Below are 20,572 nucleotides of genomic sequence, written 5' to 3'. Positions count from 1 at the left end.
ATTTATTAGTTAACTGCATACATTAGCATACTATACATTGAGCCAGTATTATTGTAAAAAAGGACACATAAATAGCACTTCTCCAGCTATATCAACGAAAGTGCACTATCCTTATGCAAAGATTACAAAAGCCTAACAAATAAAGTATTGATTAGTTTCGTCCTAGTTTAGTATTTGGAAGCCGAATTGTGCCGGAATACGGCAAACGCGTCGATTCGCCGCGCCGCGCCGCTCAATACGTACGGCGCGCGCGTACCGTGCGGCAACCCCGGCACCGCATCATCTCTCCAGCCAGTTCGCTGTCGTACCCCGGCCGACCCCTCGTTCCTAATTCAAATTCGATTACTTTTAAATTTTGGCGTGTAACAAAAATATTTGTTTTTTTTTTTTTAACAAAAAGTTACTAATCAATAATTGTTGCAATAAGTAACTAAATTCGCGATTTACTACTTCTATCCTATATAGCAATAAAGGAAAGTAATATTTAGGATAAACGCGGTGCGGCTGCCTTTGGCAGCGAAATAACGTCAGACTGGCATTCTGGCAGTTATTATTATTAGACGTCCAAGATCCCGCGCAAGAGCAAAAGGAAAGTTCGAATCAACCAACAGAAAGAAGAATGAACGAAATAGATTTAATAAGAGAAGTTGAAAAGAGACCTATTTTGTACGATAAGTTCGTTGTTGGATTTAATAAAACTAAACTTAGAGACGATGCTTGGAAGGAAGTACAAGACTCTCTGAATGTTTCAGGTAAGGACTAACAACTAAGTGGACATCGGTAACTGCGCGCGAATGATGGCGCTTTATTTGATGCATCTGACAGTTATACAAGCACAAACTCTAGTTCATAATTCGGCCACACGAAAAGTTACTTTGTGTCTAAGTACTTTAAGACTTTTCCGGCTCAACTGTATACAATCAATTTTTTTTTAGTCTGTCACTTTCACTAACTTATTTTTATTATGATGTACGTATGAAACTTCAAACACTTCAGCTGATTCAAGATTCTGTCAGCAACTCAGCATCTATAAACTCATTTCAACTTCTAAAAGGCTACAAGTACTAACGAATATATGAGTATTAATCCTTCGAGCCGGATATTCAAGTTATATTCAGTATCTAATAGTATATGAATAACAAATAATTATGTCTCTGAGACAGCCGTAAGGCATCGGAGCCGTAAGGCAGCGACCGCTACACAAAACTCAGAGTAAAGTCCAAAACTTGACTGTTACACAAAACAATTAGAATTATGTCCTCCTATTGTACTTTAACAAATTGCATTTTTGTGAAATAAAGCATATCGCATGTTATTCATAAAAAACTTAAAGCATACTTTAAGCTAAAGTATGTTTTGTCGCTTTGTATCAATTTGAAATACCTATTATAAAGTGCGATAATGACAAAACATTAAAAAATAAAAAATAAAAAGAATAATTGAACCTTTTTGTTTTAGAGACGGAATGCAAGAAGCGTTGGCGATCACTCCGCGACTCCTTTATAAAGCTGCAGCGCACGCATGGGGGCCGCACGAGGTGGCCCTACCACCAGGCCATGAAGTTCCTGCTGCCTCATGTGGAACCTAAAGCTGAAATTGGGTAAGTAACACGTCTCACAAATGACAAATAAGTAAATCAAAATTAAATAATTCCTTCAGAAATTGGTCACGGCACATTTTCACGTCATATTCTAAATTAAATAATCTTTAAAGCTACAAACTACTAGCATTTCGGAACGACCACTGCTGAGAAGATAGGTTGCGGAAGACCGTGCTTGAAAATAGGAAAGCTCGATATCTGATGATCTATGGCCGCTAAGATCCGATCAACCAATTGTAATTGCAGGTCATCAAAAAACAGGCGACACGAGAAAGATAAAGAGCAAGAGAAAGAAGAAGATTCGGACGCGGAAGAAGAACTGATGCGCCAGCGGGCGATACAAGCTTTACCAGACATCTCATTCACAGACAAATTCGATGACGACAAATTCGACGAGGACTCCGCGCCGTCGCCGAAGAAAGCCCGTCTCAACTCCACTGACGAGGAAGGCCCTTGCAGTCTATGCAAGGAGAGGACAGACCCGGATGAGTTGTTCCTGCTCAGTTGCGCGCCGATTTTGAAACGGGTTAACGCGAAACAAAACGCGAGAGCGCGCCTCAAGATTCAACAGGTTCGTATAAATTCGGCAATTGTGTGGTTCCGTCAGATAGAATAGTATATATTATCCAGTGGATGTCGTATGAGGTGAAGGGACATAGCTTTAGCAGCTGATAGGCATTAAAAGCATTCCCAAGGAGGGTTGGCGTTAGAAAGACGGCCGATTGTAAATTCACAGTCAAATCAGCAAGCAATAGTTGATAATACAATGTCAGTACGTAAAACATTAAAATGGTTTTCGCGCCAAAAAATTATAACCTGTTTAAGTACTCTCCAAGTCAAAAGGAACTTTATATTTGAAATTTTAAGAGGGCGCATATCTGCACACATTTTTATATTGTTTTCTTATTGCGCACAGTCTCATAAGAGATATAATTATTTTCAGGTTCTGTACGAAGCGGAGTTCGGCTCACAGATGGGTATACCGTTCGATGACGAATGTGACTTCGAAGGCATAGAAACGACTGAGGACTAAAATAACAATCTGGAAACAATGCGCTTGTATTATTTAGTTTTACCTTCTTTTGTATAAATTTTATTGACCCGTGTTACCACCCACCATGGGTTATGGGATACTATAACTCAATGATACTATATTTTATAACAAATACATATATAGATAAACATCCAAGACCTGAGCCAATCAGAAAAAGATCATTTTCCACCATGACCTGTCCACTGTGCCCCAGCAGTGGGGACGTTTTAATGGCTTTTGATGATGATAATTGACCCAATCAGATATTAGCTAATTCTCTAGCTAATACCACAATACAATTTGCAACTAGCGGCCTGGTGTTGCTTGCCTCCATAGATTGCGGTAACCACTTCCCATCAGGTAGGTCGCATACTTGTTTACTCAGGAGTATAAAAAAAAATAACCCAGGTAGACCTTACACATAGTGTTTATATTCTTTTTGGACCATAGTGCGAGTTTAAAACTTATACATATAGGTGTTTATCGCTAATGGGATAGACAGAGTCGAGTAGCAAAATTCGAAGACCACTTATTTAGCTATACGGCGAGCTTGTTAGTGAAATTCAAATTCAATTATCCACGAGAAAAACCTTCAGAATTTTTATGTAAAAAATAATATTTAGTTATCATTTCCGACCAAACCTACAAAAAAGCTTTGCTTTGAAATCGCTTCAGATCAAAGTAGTGAACAGAAATACACGAAATTCAGTCATACCTTAAGACATTCCCTGTCAGTCAAACATCCAGAGATTTCTGTATGGAGCCGAATCGTCATTTACTGAATGTTAATCAAAAAACCTATTTTCCTTCTCCAAAAGGCCGTCATTTTAAATACTTGTCGCCTCACCAGAAAATTGAATACAATCACTTGATTTTCCCTATGCACACTTGGCTATGGCCCGTGTGTCTAGATTAACAAGAAAGCAATGAAAAAAAGAATCCGCTGTACAAAAAATATTTATTCTAACAGGTGCATTTAATATCAATCATAAACATTATTGGAAATATAACATTGACAAATAATCTAGTCATACAATTTATGCCAAACTTAAGATTAATTAATAAATTGATCACATATTTTTGGCTCTTGGAACACGAAACTATGGTTTAACTAAAATTACATTTTAATCTCTTTGTTAATATTATATAAACTAAAATTAACTTTAGAAAGTAATTCATCCCTCATTTATAACGAAACAACAAGTTAAGGCAGTATTTTGGCGGAATGTCAGCTTGGGACTATGCTACACAGAACAAACATCCATGACATTTTGTTATATAACGGGCAAAAGTACGTAATTACATAATAATTATAACAATATAAATATAAAAATTATATTTCGCGCCATCTCTGTGTGGGACACTATTAACAATTTTATGCATCATGTTCCATTTTTAAATGTTTAACAATGGACGCTTTCCTGTCGAAGGATTCCCCGCATGAGTCGCACACGTAATCATCAAACTCAAACTTCCTATGTATATTCATATGCTTTTTTAATTGATGCACATTAAAGAATACTCTAGAACATAATTCACAATTGAACCCCGAGTGGACGCCAGATCTCTCTAAATGACTTTTCAAATAGTTTTTATTGGAAAAACGTTTTCCACACGAGTCACATTCGAAGTCATATCGACGCACGTGTACATTGTGCACGTGATTTTTTAGATCGCTTATAAGGTAGAATCTCTTTTCGCAAATGTCACATTTGTGTTTCCTAATACCGGTGTGCCGTAGCTTGTGAACGATAAGGGCGCTGGCGTCAGTGAAGCTCATAGGACACTGGGGACACTTGTAACGCTTGTCGCCAGTGTGCGTCCGGATATGGCGCCCGAACGCACTCGGGTCAGCAAAGTCCTTTTCACAAAAGTCGCAATGGTACGGCTTTTCGCCTGTGTGTGTACGCATATGCAAACTCAATGCGGCCTTCTTACACAAAAGCTTCTTACAAACAGGACATTCAAATTTGACACCAGCATGCCATAATTTATGCACCTTCAAGGCTCCGTGCTGGGCAAAACCTTTGTCACACAAGTCACATATGTATGGTTTTTCTCCCGTATGTGTTAGATTATGGAATTGTAGACCATTGTATGATGCGATTACCTTAGAGCATGTTAAACATACATATTTAGTTCTTCCATCAACGTTAATCTTATTGTACTCTGTCACGTGAGGAAGTGTCACTCCAGTTAAATATCTGTTTCTCTCGGTTTTCACTTTCTTTGCATTCTTCACTTTTGGCTTAGGCTTTACTTTGTATACTCCTAATTTTGTCTTGATGGTGTTGTTCTGTAGTACAACATATTCGGATTTAATGCAGTGTTCGGATTTTATTTTTTTCCCCGTGTATGACGTTGTAGGTTGCCAGACATTTTCTTGTTCCATTTCGGGGTGCACAAGTTTTTTGTGTGATATGAGATCGTCACGCTTGTTGTAGCCGATGCCGCAGTGGCATTGGTGGGGGAACGGGAGGTGGACCACGGAGTGGGCCACCAAGGTACTTTCGGCCACGAATCTCATATTACAGTCTTCACATTTGAAGTTTTTAACGAAATTACCATACCTTTCTTGTGTAAATTCCGTTTTCCTGTAACAAAAAGATAATATTGCAACTGTATGGGTGAAAGTCCATATTTTTTAAGATGCACGCGATGGTTGGACTACAAAGGACGTCGTAACATTTGAAGTGGAGAAGAAGCATTGGGTTCAGATGCATAAAATAATGATAGAGATATGGTTATGGTAGGTACAGCTATCATAATTGTAAAGAAAAAAGTTTAATACTAACACAATAGGTTTGACATGCTTCAGCACATGTAGTTTGTAGTCTCTTTCTGTAGTATAACAAAAGTAACATTCGTTGCATTCATACACTGTGATTCTTTCCAACTCTACACGCATAGTCTGTGTCTGAAACATTAAAAACAAAATAATTAGGTACATTATAAATATTTATAATGTGGCAAAATACAACAAACAAATAAGAAATTAAGTACTAAGGTACAACAAGTGTTCACTAAAATTAATTTATACCAAATTGGGACTTACATCTTCGATCAGACGATTAGATAGGTTTTCCCTAGTAAATTGCCCATCATCCAGATATTTTTGTTCCTTTAAACTTTTTTGTAGGTCCATATTCAGCTTATACAATTTAACATACGGATTCAATGACTGAAATCAGAAAATTTAAAATCTAGTACATTTAGAGAAGTTTAAATGAACAGTATCAAATGCTAACAGTGGGGCAGTTGAATCCATGGCTCATATGTTGTCCAAACTGTCCCTCCTCCCGCTCCATAGAAGACCTTAATGTGGTCAATGTCTGTACTGGTCTAAATTAATATAATTTGTCTGCTGTTTCGATTCGAAAATAAGGTACACATTGTAGGTAATGGGATTGGATTCAGGATAAAATTGGCAGGGGACACATAGCAAGAGAAGCCAGTTACAGGAGACGGTATGAATTTAAATCATATATTTTTTTACAATCCTGCATGTATTAAATGTAGTATATAAATTTATATTATTTCATATCAAAACACAAAAACAATAAATGGTACCGACTTTAATTAATCCAAAATATAGCAATTATTTTTCATGTTCATTAAAACACTTTTAAAATAACATCATGGTTTCAGGGCTACAATTTATAGGCTTTATGGACTGTCCAAAGAAATGCCGTAAGAAACTTGTACATAGTATGAAGAAGCACCACTGTAAATTAATTATATTTATTCACAATAAAAAAGAGACCAAATGAGGATCTCATGATATTTTTGGAAATACCAATAACACCCTCTTTAACTACTTAATGATTATTGGTATGACGAAAGAGAGGAAATAAGAGAAAGAGATGGTAAGACGAACTACAGTTCGTCTCGGTGAGTGGATGTGGTTGGAAAGAGAAAGGAGAGGCTTTAGGACCATTGCTACAAAGAATACAGTCACAATATCAAATTATCAACATTATAGTATCATTATTCCTTTCAAAATTATGTCGATGTATATATCTATTATGTCTTGAGTGTTTAGTTATTATACGACTCACCTTCGGAACCTGATTTGTCTCATCCACTTCCATTGTCGCTTTTTCTGCAACACAAAGTTAAGAAATAAACCATATTTATAGAATTCAACTGAAGAGTCAAACTATCAGTTTTAACGTACTGGAAACAAGTTGGGACCATCTATACCAAACTATATGAAATACTTAAGATACATACCAGAAAAATGATATAGTGGTAAATATTTGTTACTTACAACATAGTATGGGCACTAAAAAGTTTTTCCGTTTTGGTATCCAATTTCCAGCTGAATCACCAGTCAAAGTATGTATAGATATTGAGAATAGATAAGATACTTACCAACTGGCAAAAATATATAGGTAGGTAATAATTTGCAAAATAAATTGAAATAAAACTTGCAAAGCTTGTAATTCAAAAACAATCAGCATCGTTCAATCGTCAACCAAAAGTGACATTGGTTGAATTGACAGTGACAGATAAATAATATTTTTTGAAGGCTTCTTTGTTTGCATAGTAGCAATAGCAATCATAGCATAGAGCCTGCCTGTATATTACGGTGTGCTGTGCACTTTCGTCGACCTCATTGACATGCCATACATAAAAACAATGTCATCATCTGTCATCATGCTTCAATCAAATCAGCTGACAATTCAAATTTCAAGCCCACAGATGCAGACTAGAGAGAGAAACGATTATTTTTGATCACTTTGGGAACATTACAATTTACCTCAGATCACTCACATTTATAAGAATCCATCACTTCCATCACTCAGTTCAGTAAGTACACAGAAAAATTATAGGGTTGGCTTTTAAATACAGAAATATAATGCAAAAATTAATCTCATACACAGTTGTTGTCTTATCAGATTTGTGTAAACAATGAACATAAATAAAATAGTTGAACTGTAATCAAGTATTTATATTTATCATAAAATGTGCTTAGTTTTTACTCTTATCAATGATAGGATAGGAACAGCAAATAGTTTTATGTGGTTATGGTTTTTATTTAATTGTCTTATCTGTATGCTGTCGTTTAGAGTGAAGTAGTATGTTCCTTCTGTTCTTTTATTTCTAGACGTACATAAACTGTTTTTCAGAGAGGAAAAAATAAGACTACCTACTTTGAAAATATGTCATCACAGGTATGTATTTCAATTTTTGTCTTGCAGTTTCATTATGTTCTTACAGAATATTCATTTTGACTCACTTTATAAGACCTATCTAACAGAAAACTTATTTTTAATTAATTAAATTTTAAATCTCCATGATTTTATTCTTCATTCATACATATTTGTATTCAGTTGATCAGATTAAAATAATAGAGATATTGTTAAATTTTTAGTTGGAGACTATTATAAATGCATACAAGACCTTAGCGAAGATCCCGTCCGTAGTCAGCGGTAGGTTGACCAATAATGGGAAGAGAGTAATATCGAAATGGTCCATCAGGAACTTGGATAAAAGCAAAACTACAAAGTACAACTTGGAATATTTCCTGGATGACAATCTGAAGGTGGTCGCTCAGAGTGCCTTTGGTACAGATGTCAGTAATGAGTAAGTGTTAATGTAACTCAATTGTTTTAGCCCAGATGACATTAAAATGTTTTCTCCAGTATTATATAATGTCGTCCATTTTCCAGTTTGTAACTGTATGTTATGTTTTTAAAGTATTTACAATAGTTTTTCTATTGTCTCTTTCATTTTCGCTTGTTTCTAGTTGCATTCAGGGCGGTGGCGCCCAAAGCCCAGGTTTATGTAAAATTAAACCTTAATTTCTTAAAATTGAATGACAACATGCCTTTTTGGGAATGTGGTTGTTGCCTATCAGCTACCAAGGCTATATGACCCTCAGTTGACATCCACAGGAGAATTTGGAGTGTTCCTATTCTAGGGTGGAACCACACATCTTAAAAAGGCGGTTTTATATTGTAAAGATTGCTGTCATCAATATCGCCACTGGAGACATACAGAGCTGTGATTCGCGAGGAGAAAGATAAGAAGGATGCCAAAAAGCAGTACCTGGAGGTGTGGAGCAGGAACAACTTGGAGCACTCTATAGATCTCACCGCTTTGGATATTCACGGCGATGTGTATGCTGATTGTAAGTTATTTATTAAAGTCCAAAGTAATTATTCTGAAATTAGACCTTTACAAGCACTTTTTCACGTCACACTAGATTTCGCCCGCGGCTTTCGCCGCTTGATTCTTTCTGCGAAAGCAGATCGCAGCGGCTTGCTGTCAGCTCTGGTCTTGTCATTGTAAAGTATGTCCACAGAGGACGTGAGGAATTGAGCTTTAAATCTCAATTTTCAATGAACCCATATGGTGCGTTAGAACTAAAAAGTGTGCTGAACATTTCGGTGACTTAAATAAAATCTGACATCAATGTTAGCACCTATAAAACACTCTACAAAGAAGAGGTGTGTATTTGAATAAATGGGTAAACAAAACATTGTATTCACAGCGGAATTCGGCGGACTGAACTGGTCGTCCGACGAGTCGGCCGTTGTGTACGTCGCCGAGCGCAAGCTTCCCAAGTTCGAGCCGTACATCAAGAGGAAGAACGAAGACAAATCCAAGACTGACGGCAGCGGGGAGGCTAAGGATGCGCCGAGGAAGGTGAATGACTTGATCGAATCCCAAATACTAAATTATAAATGCGAAAGTTAACCTCTTCACGCTCTATCTACTCAATCAATCTTCTTGAAATTTTGCATACATGTAGTTTGAAGTATGTAGAAGAAGAAGTGTGTACCTTTCATCCCGGAAAAGTAGCTGTTTGTTGTATGTTTATTTAATAAAAAGGTGAAGCGTGATACGAGAAAAAAATCTAATTATTGGCATTAGTAATGGAGTGGTTTGCCATTGCCTTCTCCATTCCACACACAAGTTAATATAATCAACCAGTGTGCAGGTTTCCTCACGATGTTTTTCCTTCACCGGAAGCAAGTGGTGGTCGATGAAAACTACTATACATGAGTCAGATTGGTATATAAACTCATGTGGCACGAGTAGGATTCGAACCTGGGACCTTTCGATCCACAGGCGTCTTATTATTAGGCTTAAATAACAGTTTTGTAAGTTCATCATTAGTGAGTTCAGGTGTAATGGTTAAGACCCCCGCCTGGTGAAGGAAAAATATCGTGAGGAAACCTGCACACTGGTTGATTATTAACTTGTGTGTGAAATGGAGAAGGCAATGGCAAACCACTCCATTAATAATGCCAAGAAAGTTGATCCAAAGGTTCCAGGGCGTCTTAATCATTACACTACCTCTGCTTCTTTTCGCAAGATTTTCATAACAAGTAGGAAGTGGACACTGGGCTCCTTACAGACTGGGGAATAAACTGAGAAAACACTTGAAAAATTGAGACTAATTAAATATTTGCTGGCAGGGTGAAGAATTCCTCTACCGCCAAGATTGGGGAGAACAGTTGGTGGGGAAGTACCTCTCGGTGATAGTGGTCTGCGAGCTGCAGACCGAAAAGGTCACTGTGTTGGAGGGCTTGCCTGAGTCTTGGTGCCCGGGGCAGGTAACATTACCCTTTCATGATGAACCTCGCGTTAATTCGACAAACATTTTCGTGCTCAAATCGCGAGCCTCGAATTGCGAGTTTCTTTATTTTTTAATTGTAATGCTTATAATCTAATTTAAATTTAATGATTATAATCAATATAGGTGCGTTTCGCCCCGGATGGCAAGAGTGTCTTCGGCGTCGCATGGGAGACTGAGCCCAGAAGATTGGGCCTCATATTCTGCACCAACCGACCTTCTGTGATATTCAGCTTGACCCTCGACGGCAATCTGAGTATGTGTAACTGATGAACTTCTTCTTCCTTATAGTCTTATTCCTCATGACTGAAGGTCGTGGTCATTACATGGAATGAAACACACTTAACAACTTTCTTGGCATTATTAATGCCAAGGCCTTCTACATTTCACACACAAATTAATAATCAACAAGTGTGCAGGTTTCCTCACGATGAAAACTATACATGAGTCAGATTGGTATACAAACTCATGTGGCACGAGTAGGATTCGAACCTGGAACCCTTCGATCCACAGGCGGGGAGGTCTTAACCATTACACCTGAACTAACTAATGATGAACTTACTAAACTGTTATTTAAGCCTAATAATACTAATGTTATTAAATAAATACGATTACAAATCACAATCGTCACCAATACTGAATAGTGAACTATGTCGTTCTGTATTATATTTATGAAATGTAATAATTAATCTATACTATTATTATAAAGAGATAAGCGTTTGTGAGTCGCGTATGTTAGAGTCGGGTAATCTCCGAAACTACCGAACCGATTTCAAAAATTCTTTCACCATTAGAAAGGTATATTATCCAAGATTGTTATAGGCTATTTTATCTCAAAATTCTCACGGGTGCGAAGCCCCGGGCAACATCTAGTAGTAAATAAACGAATACAACATTTTAATTACATTTTGGTGGCAGCGGTGGGATAAGAAAAAAGATTGAAGTTTGTAATGTAATGTAATGTAATGAATGTTTTAAATCCCTACTAATATTCTAAATGATTAGGATAGGACGATTCTGATAAAATTTGGAATAGATATAATTAATAACCCTAGTTCAAACATAGACTCCCGCAGGTGGAGCTTTGAGCAACAGTTAGAAATTCTAAAACTATTTTCAGCTAAAGTATCAGCGGATGGCTTATCTGTGAGGTCGCCACGATTCAATGCGAACGGAGACTTGTTCTGGCTGCAGCGGAGCAGTGGCGGGCCCCACCACGCTTGCCATGAGCTCAAGAGGAAAGGAGAGGTAATATTCTGCCTCGTTCCTGTAGATTACAATTACTACACTATTTCGATTCTCTAAATCTTGTTAACATCACCTGCCCAGAGGCAATCCAGGGTCTAAAGAAGGAAATGCACGTATTTAATAGAAAAGGCAGGTCCTCCTATATCTCTTTCTTTTAAATACCTGCATCCCTTTCTGTAGTCCTTTAGACCGGAGCGTGTGTAGCCGTTCTTAGTTTCACCTGTCCCGATGTCAATCTGTTCTACAGAGTTGAAATTTTCAACGTCGTTTGATAATGCATCGTCTCCCAACGAGGGAACTCTTTTTCTTTATATCCGGTTTACTGCACATACATGATTTAATGCATCAAGATCTTTCTGAAGGCAAATAAAAAAAAAAACATTTTTGTAAAAATCTTCCACGTTTTTTCAATCACTAAACAATGATTTTACAAATAAAGTATGTTGTGATTTTTAAGTTTATTTTATGATTATACTTCTTTATCTAATACCTAAGTAAATAAGATGTTTTGTAATAAGATTTTCTTCATTTCTAGACTGGAATAACAACTGTCATTCCAATAGTGGACTCTGATATGAAGATAGGTGAAAACCAACAGTTCTACGGTCTATACTGCCAAGCGTTACCAAGTCGCTGTTTTACCAGTGACGGTAGAATCGTATTCTCTACGCCACAGAAAAATGAGATTAGGAGTTATATCTCTGATCCTGGTATGTCTAATAAAATGTATTTCGCATAAGTGCCAAATACATAGCCATTTACAACGTGTATATATATAAAAAAAATGTATATGATAAATGTATGTGAATCATGATAAATGTATATGAAAAAAGTTATGTCAATGTGTGTCTGTATATAAATATATCTTTCAATCTAAAATCATGCTAATTTGATCCTTATGGTGTTGGAATAAAGTTGGTTTTGGTTTTTACGTCCAAGCGTTACCCGATTTTAGATTCTTTTACATGTTACATTTTCAAAATTATTTAAAAAGGCATATATTTTGATTAACGTTTTGTCAGACGGTGGTAGAATAGTGGATATTTCCAACCGCACGGGCTCGACGAGCTTGTTGGACGTGCGCGGGTGCCAGCTGCTGGCTGTGTGCTCAGACCTCAACACTCCGCCACAGGTAATTATATCTCAGTACGGAGAAAACATGCAATGCTTGATCTTTGTGCTTTTCAATCATCAGTCCCAATAGATAGGAACAAAACACAGATTGAGTTAGTCTCAAAGTTTTTGATTTATGTACAAGTAGCTTTAGCCCGCGGTTTCGCCCGCGTCATTTATTCTTCAAAAGCGGAACACTTTCATTCTCCATTAAAGTCAATTGGGGTTTGATTTTTGATAAAAAAAATTATCTGTGTTTTAACGGGAGCCTTTAACATACCAAACTTCATCATAATCGGTCCAGCGGTTTAGCTATGAAAGCGGAACAGACAGACAGAGTAGACAGACAGACGGCCTTTCGCATTTATAATATTAGTATGAATACGGGTTTTTTAATGTCTACATAATAGTAACACCTAGGTCAATCTAGGTCAAAGAGATCAAACCCGAGACCTGTGTGGCATGCAAATAAATTTAATACAAATTTTATAGTTAAACGAATGACATATATGTATATAGTTCCTTACCGAAATTCCCACGATTTTTCTATGGCAAAGTTAATTTTAAAAAATATTGCTATTTGATTTGAAGTGAATTCGTTAAAATCCAATTATTTTCGCAGTTGTACACGGCAAAGTTACCCGCTGCGGGTCAAGAGTCCAGAGTAGAATGGATAAGAATCAGCCAACCCACCGCGGCGCCTGAATCTGTCTCAAAAGCTAAAGTAGAATATTTGGAGCTCGAACACAAGGACTCTAAGGATGACGTCAGTAAGTGTCTCTCATATAGACAAATAAAATTCGATTGGCTGGCGTGCCAAAATGATTTGATTTGATGAAAGATTTGTATACACCATATTTTTTTAATTATGTCAAAAGATTAAAGACTTATCAAAGACCCTATTAATATATGTGAATAATCAAAATTTAATATTATCGTTTATCACCAAAGTTATCAAGGTTTGCGTTTATCCCAAAATTTCAATGAATTTATGGACGTAGTTTGAAACTTCAATTATTCCAATTCATTACCGTGTTCTCTCGCTTTCGCGTGCAATGACCCTGGCATAGGCAGAAAATAAATAAATAAAAAAGAATTGTCAGAATTTTTCAATGAAAATCGACTTTGTGTGAACCGCTGCGCTGAACCTACCTTTACTATGAAGCGTAGTAGTCAGGTGGCACACTTTAAGTATTATAACCAATTTTTGTAGGTTTTTTTTCGATAAATTTTGGATTTCGATTTTTTATGTTTTGACTGCACATATTATCAGTAATAGGTACTGATAGCCCCATTTTATGTTTTGGCATAATTAAAAATATATGGTGTATAACTTCCCGGCTATCTCATACGGAAACGGCAGATTGGGTCTTGTAAAACTGGGTAATAGTTTGTAGCTTTTTGAGAAATACTATTTAGTTAAAACAACCCAGTTCGACTTATGTAACCAATTCGGTTAAATCTATTTCTGTTCCCATATTCCTTATGCTACGGTAACAAAAGGTCATTGTGTCGGGACCAGAATCAAGTTAATAATCTAATAATAGAATAACAAATGCGCTTATTTCTTGAATCATGGCTCATGATATATTCGAATTCTAAAATTCGAATTTTAAAAGAATTAACTTTTTCTTTTAGAATCATTCACAGCGATATATTTCGCGCCAGTATCCGATAAGAAACTGCCTCTGATCGTGTGGCCGCACGGAGGACCACACTCGGGGTTCGTGAACGCCTTCTCTATTGAGGCGGCGATGCACGCCATGTTGGGTGAGATTTCTTTTTTATGGTTTCAATTAGTGGCCAGTATGTTAGTCTTTTTTTTATTTAAGCTCATATATATATTTTTTAATGAATTGATTTTATTGAACGTAACAAAATGACAGAGCTTACGAGACTTCGGAATAAAAGGATTTGACTAATGTATTTAACGCGTAAGTTATCTGCGTAAATAACATAAGATTTCGTCTTTTGATGCAAACTATAACTATGTATATTTGTGCAAACGTAAACTATAACTATGTTTATTCTATAAGTACCTATGTATGTATTTGTTTCTAGTTTTATATAGTTTTCCTTTCGTACGTTCTTACTTCGAACTAGCCTGCTCTTGTATACATGTCCACTCAACCGTGCTCCGGTTGACTGTATCTCTACATGGGATGAATCAGCCTTTATATATGTAACTTTATTACGTTTAATTTATGTACAAACAAATAAAAAAAAATCTTGCAGGCTTCGCATCCCTCCAAATCAACTACCGCGGCTCAACCGGCGCTGGTCAGGCCTCCTTACTTTCCCTCCCAAAAAAAGTGGGTGATTTCGATGTAAAAGACTGCAAGCTCGCCACCGACACCGCCCTAAGTCGGTACCCTTTGGACCCCAATCGTGTGGGACTCACTGGTGGGTCCCACGGAGGGTTCCTTGTCACACATTTGAGCGGACAATACCCGGAGACGTATAAAGCAGTTGTTACGAGAAACCCCGTGATAGATGTCGCTAGTATGTTTAATTCGACGGACATTGCTGATTGGTAAGTTTAGTTACATATCTCTTTGCGTGTCGATGGCATTTGATGACGAGATAAGGTCAAATATCTTTCCAAAAATGAGCTACTTTAGTGGCTTAATTTGTGGCTGCGATCAGGCCAGCCTTGAGTGCAGATGGTTGAGAGACGAGCCATTGTTTGTGGAGAATATGTCTTTCTCTCTCACAAAGCGAAGGGTTTACCTGTTTCTCTCCTCAGTCTAACTAGCGCTAACTAAGGTAAGTTTGTTACACGAACTTTACATTCGACACAAAAACCTGGTCCTCCGTAGAAGTTTTCTAAAAGTAAGTATGTTTTAAGGATTAAGCTGTAAACTTACAAAAAGTGACGGAAGCCATATTGAGAAACAAATTTGCATGAGGTTATAAATAAATTTAGAGAGAAAAACAACGTTTAAAAATTATTAAATTCCCCGATATGGTGCAGTCACTGTCTTGCTACCTGCATATAATTATACTAAGAAAAAAAAACTGCTAAACTATCGACCTGCCTATTTTTCGCTAGGTAAGTTACTTTCTGCGGAGGCCTGACCTGAGCTAAATTACGAAGCACATTTAATCTTATTTTTATTAACTATGGTTGTTTGATATTCGAGTAAAATGTATATATATATTATTAATTATAACGCATAACTCGATTACTGAATAAGTAGTATTATTTTTTATTGATTTAAATATATGTATATATTTTATTGAACTGTGTAATAAATCATAATTTTATTTATTTTTAAATTAAATTTCCTTTCCGTCTTAGGCCTGGCTTCCGTCAGAATAAACTACAGAGGCTCCGTGGGCCACGGCGATAGAAATTTACGAAGCCTACTCGGAAAATCTGGGACCATAGATGTAGACGATTGCCTATTAACCATAACCTCCCTAGAAGAGGCCATAGACAATTCTAGAGTGTTTCTCTATGGCGGGAGTTATGGTGGGTTTATCAACGCGCATTTGGCGGGAAGATATCCGGATAAATTTAAAGCTGTTGTGTTGAGAAATCCCCTGATAGATTTAGCTTCGAAGGGGCACTATGCTGATAATTCTGATGGGTAAATAAATATTTATATGTGAAGAAATCTCTGATAAAGCTCTGAACTTTAGGTTTTTCATTAAATTTGTTATGCAAATAATTACAACTTTTTCAAGTGAAACTTAAAAATTGCTTTCATAATAGTTTCAATATATGTTTTACAATAGCATTAATATATTATTATGTATTCGCCTTTTTCTGTTCGATACGTCGTGGTATTGTGATATTGTCATGTCACATCAAATAACGTCATTATTTGATGCTAAATATGGAATCTAGTGAAGCCTCATACATCCTTATCTGGTAATGGGTTTAGATGTGAAATATTTTTATGTTCAGCATTATGATTCGTGCTTTTTGTTACTGAAATAAGGATGAACCATACATGAAAAAAATGTTCTTTGTTGATTGGTAGAAGCCTCAGGCTTGTGGTCAATTTACATGTTGTTTATAATAAAATTTAACCTTGAGAAATACTACACTCCATACTTCCAACAGTCGAATAGATATAAAACTTACAGGTGCGCCGTAGAAGCGGGCTTCGAATTCAAAGAATCAGGTCCAGTTTCCGAAGAAGAGTTGCTAGCCATGAGGAGATGTTCCCCTCTCGCTCATGTGCACAAGGTGAAGGCCCCGACTGCGCTCATGTTGGGCTCTGGGGACAAACGGGTGCCGCACTATCAGGGACTGGAGTATGCTAGGAGACTGAAGGCTAATGGGGTCGCCACTAGGTAAGTCACCAGCTATTTTGATGTACCCAATGTTAGCTCGTCTTCCTTATATATGGAGGATCAGCTGTGCCTCGTGGGCATGCACGGACACAGCCGTGGAAAATTCTCGGATATTCCCGGGAATTTTCTATGAAATTTAGAATGAGAATTTCTCTTGGAAATCTGCAGGAATTAAAAGGAAATTTTCGAGAAAATCTATATATATATATATATATATATATATAACACTTGCGTTACTGAGTGACTTAATTAACAGACAATGCACAGCCGAAACTACTTTGCGTAGAAAGCTGAAATTTGGTGTTTAGGTTCCTAGGAGAGTGTAGGGGAGCACTACGAAGGGATTTCCTAAAATTCCCACGGGAAACTGATTATTAGTCACATGCGAAGTTGTTGTGTAAAAAATTATACACCTCACTCTTCCTTATTGCGAACAGACATATATTTATAGAAATATTTGAGGATATATATGTATACTTAAATAAAATAAAGGCCTATAAAGAGTTGTAAAATGTGATGACTACTATATCTAATCTCCAGGGTATACATGTACGACGATAACCACTCCCTGTCTTCGCCAGCAGCTGAAATGGATAACCTGATCAACGGCATGCATTGGTTCCTGCAGCATTTCCCCTAAACCTATAAGATTTACTCGTGTTAGGGTGTTTCTCAGAGCGTTACGAATGCCGTGTCCGCGCTGTCATTATAATTTGTCAAATGTCAACAGAGACAAGAAATAGTTTCACGATCCGACTTTAAAGAATGCGGTAATGTCAATTTTGTGAATGATTGATTTCGGAAATGATTCCTTCCTCATGAAAATTGACGGATCGTAATGAAAGCGCGGCCGCAGCGGGCGAAACGCTCTGTGAAACACTCGTTACGTTTAAAAGCTGCGTATTTAACGTCCCACGAGAACAGGCACCTTATGAAGGGAAGTCGATTAAGAAGTTTCACTTGCTGATTTTTAGTATAGACTAGCTGCGCCCCGGGGCTAAGCTCCCATGGGAATTTCGGGATAAAAAGTACCATTATGTTAACACTAGGGTAACATAGGATAGAATATAAGCTGGAATAACTCCCAGGTTATATTCTACCCGTGTAACAAATTTCATAACAAACCATCCAGTAGATTTCGTGTGAAAAAGTAACAGACATACATACATCCTCACAAACTTTCGCATTTATAATATTAGCAGGACAAGCACGTCCCGCTCGGGTAAAACCGTAAACAATTATACACTTACATCTTCCTCTTAATTCACTATTAAAAACCGGAATCAAAATCCGTTGCGTAGTGCTGATGCTGAAGATCTAAGCATACATAGCGACAGACAGACAGTGGGAAGCGACTATGTTTTATTCTATGTAGTGTTTTGGATAATAGATCGTAAGAGACTGACCTTTTCTTGTGGAACGTCACGTCTAAGAATGTTGTATCTTATGTAATATATTTTGTTATAAATTTGAAATAATGTTTTGTGTAACATCAAACCGATACTACGATAAATTGGACATGCACATAAATATATTTTTATGCCCAAGAACCTGTTTCGCCGCTTGCTGATTGTGTTTCAAAAGTATTGAATAGGGCGAATTGACCAATCATTTCCAATAGATTTATCTATCAGTTAGTTCATCTGTCAGATTACAATATCATATTTTACCAGAAAGTTGTAGAAACAAGCTCTAAATGTACCCAATACTTGTTGTCATAATGCGGTACCAGCCGTATCAAATCAAATCAAATCAAATCAAATCATTTTTATTTGCTTAAATAGTGTAGGTTAATACAATATCCACATAATGGTTTAGAACAAGCCTATTTAGCCGTTGTCAATAGCGTGCAAATTTTAATAATGGCATATTCAAAAAACTATAAAATGACATCAGATTAAATTAAGATAAAATGTCACTTCCAACCTACATGTATGTTAATTAATGTCATTGCAATCCAAAAAATCTTTGATTGTGTTATTTAATTGTCTTTTAAAATGATTTAATGGCAATTTGCGTATGATATTTTGGAATCTTGTTGAATATTTTTATAACCATAACATAACATTTTTTTTGATATAATGTTGAGTGGGTAATTGGATAATACAGTTTAGTTGGATCTCTAGATAAATACCTTCTGTTCTCATTAGCTTTCCTAAACAGTATTGGGTGTCTTTTTGCAAATATTCCTGCTTCTAATATGTATAAAGATGTAAGCGTTAGTATACTTAATTTTTTAAACAAGGGTCTTCATGAATCCAATGGATACGCCTTACTTATAGCACGAACGCATTTTTTTTGTGCGATAAAAAATTGATTTATTAATGTTGAGTTCCCCCATAGCAGGACTCCATCAAAGAATCTATAACACCTAAAGAATATATTTTAGGCTACACACTGTTCGCCGAACTCGGACACATGCCGACGCGAATGCATGAACTTTGCGTAGTTAGTATGAGTGCTTTTATTTACCGCAATGAAAAACCAGCAATGTATACCGAATCCGCGAAGTTCGGCGAACTGTTCCGCGATAGTGTGGAGCCGGCATAATAATTGTTAATTAGTGTTCCTATTGTAAACTTGCATTTCTTTATTAAGAAATAATTGTTCAAATCTTGCTCAAGAAAACTGTTAGATTCGTAAAGCAATCAAAGTTGTTATTAGTGTAATGTTACATTTTTTATTTTGTAATAAAGTGTTTATATATATTGGACACGCGTGATCTTGTTATTTACCCCTAGTACTAGTAAATGGTATATAGAGTAAATCCATAGTTAATACATAAAAGTATTATTTGTATGTCCATCACTCACGTAAAGACGGAACAATGACATTAGCGCTGGGCCGATTTTGACGAAATATGAAATAGACATAGTTAAATCCGCTAAGACACGGGATCAAACAGAGTTGCGGACAACAGCTAGTCAGAAAATATACTACTTCAGTTGAAACGATAAAAAAATTATTTTAAAATCAATTTGCAATGACCTTCATTAACAAGTTCTACAAAAAATGAATGTACTTATTTAGACCATTTCGTAGAAAGAACAAAGTGTCAGTCTGATATACTAATGAGCAATAAAGAACGTAAAATGATACGGTTTGAGCAAGTGGTAGATTAGTGGGGCGGTCAGACAGGACAGGTGCGCGCGACATGTGTCCCTTGCCATTGATAGAGAATTTAGCAGATAGACAGTAAATTTTCGTACTACCCTGACCATATCGATATGACGTGATAGATGTCGCCACATCATCAAGGATATAAAGCTTAATTGCCGACTTTTAAAGCGACAGGTAAAGTAAGAAATAAGAGCCGCAATAGGTAGTCTTCTTTTCTAACATGTCAATTTCATCCTAGTTATTGTAAGTAGTAACTTTATGATATAGTTCTCTAGTATTTCAAGAAAATTCTGATAAATATGGCAAAGGAATAACTTCTCAAACCCTTGTTTGTCACAAGGGTTTGAGAAAACAAACGCAAGTGAAAAAAAAAAATAGTGAGAGAAATGAAATGCCAAAGCGTAAACAAAAAATCAATACATCAATGGAAGAATCATGGAATTAGTAGGTACTACTCCGTTGTATGGAATATCTACTAATTCCATGGGTCCCTTTTTCAAATTTAGTTAAAAAATGTGGTTCAAAAGCATGTACCTATTAACAAAACTATTTAAAACTAATGGAA

General features: G+C 36.5%; 3 protein-coding genes across 5 annotated transcripts in view; 2 read left to right on the top strand and 1 right to left on the bottom strand.

Moving 5' to 3' along the window:
- The first annotated feature begins 239 nt into the window (after positions 1–239).
- On the top strand, positions 240–2,652 carry LOC128673877 (uncharacterized). The gene is made up of 4 exons (XM_053752033.2): positions 240–752; positions 1,459–1,600; positions 1,847–2,171; positions 2,544–2,652. The coding sequence occupies exons 1-4, from the start codon at positions 620–622 to the stop codon at positions 2,631–2,633; spliced, it is 690 nt and encodes a 229-aa protein (XP_053608008.1). The 5' UTR covers positions 240–619; the 3' UTR covers positions 2,634–2,652.
- Positions 2,653–3,864: 1,212 nt separating this feature from the next.
- LOC128673355 (zinc finger protein 85-like) overlaps positions 3,865–20,572 on the bottom strand; it is a 30,039-nt gene continuing 13,331 nt past the window's right edge. Inside the window, exons 4-7 of the mRNA XM_053751124.2 lie at positions 6,692–6,735; positions 5,689–5,814; positions 5,429–5,550; positions 3,865–5,227 (exon numbers count right to left, since the gene is read on the bottom strand). Of these exons, the coding sequence (XP_053607099.1) occupies positions 4,009–5,227; positions 5,429–5,550; positions 5,689–5,814; positions 6,692–6,735 (1,511 nt within the window). The 3' untranslated portion in view covers positions 3,865–4,008. The remainder of the gene's footprint in view (positions 5,228–5,428; positions 5,551–5,688; positions 5,815–6,691; positions 6,736–20,572) is intronic.
- On the top strand, positions 7,308–19,600 carry LOC128673354 (acylamino-acid-releasing enzyme-like). Of its 3 annotated transcripts, none has more exons than XM_053751122.2 (15): positions 7,308–7,445; positions 7,766–7,810; positions 8,011–8,222; positions 8,603–8,769; positions 9,133–9,287; positions 10,064–10,201; positions 10,348–10,477; positions 11,342–11,469; positions 12,005–12,179; positions 12,492–12,601; positions 13,205–13,352; positions 14,221–14,352; positions 15,884–16,175; positions 16,678–16,887; positions 17,428–19,600. In XM_053751122.2, the coding sequence occupies exons 2-15, from the start codon at positions 7,799–7,801 to the stop codon at positions 17,525–17,527; spliced, it is 2,109 nt and encodes a 702-aa protein (XP_053607097.1). In that variant the 5' UTR covers positions 7,308–7,445; positions 7,766–7,798; the 3' UTR covers positions 17,528–19,600. The 3 variants fall into 3 exon arrangements, with proteins under 3 accessions (XP_053607097.1, XP_053607095.1, XP_053607098.1); XM_053751120.2 differs by lacking the exon at positions 15,884–16,175 and adding an exon at positions 14,818–15,115; XM_053751123.2 differs by lacking the exons at positions 16,678–16,887; positions 17,428–19,600 and adding an exon at positions 14,818–15,115 and having other exon boundaries at positions 15,884–16,076.

The sequence above is a fragment of the Plodia interpunctella genome, chromosome 11, assembly GCF_027563975.2.
Source record: "Plodia interpunctella isolate USDA-ARS_2022_Savannah chromosome 11, ilPloInte3.2, whole genome shotgun sequence".
Lineage (NCBI taxonomy): Eukaryota > Metazoa > Arthropoda > Insecta > Lepidoptera > Pyralidae > Plodia > Plodia interpunctella.
This window is presented reverse-complemented; position numbering and strand designations above follow the sequence as displayed.

Bases quoted from the DNA above. Each gene is read 5' to 3' on its own strand.
- LOC128673877 (XM_053752033.2), top strand. From the start codon at position 620: ATGAACGAAATAGATTTAATAAGAGAAGTTGAAAAGAGACCTATTTTG. The intron at 753-1,458 runs GTAAGGACTAAC...TTTTTGTTTTAG, and splicing joins AGACTCTCTGAATGTTTCAG to AGACGGAATGCAAGAAGCGT. The intron at 2,172-2,543 runs GTTCGTATAAAT...AATTATTTTCAG, and splicing joins CGCGCCTCAAGATTCAACAG to GTTCTGTACGAAGCGGAGTT.
- LOC128673354 (XM_053751120.2), top strand. The intron at 8,770-9,132 runs GTAAGTTATTTA...TTGTATTCACAG, and splicing joins CGGCGATGTGTATGCTGATT to CGGAATTCGGCGGACTGAAC. The intron at 11,470-12,004 runs GTAATATTCTGC...CTTCATTTCTAG, and splicing joins AGCTCAAGAGGAAAGGAGAG to ACTGGAATAACAACTGTCAT.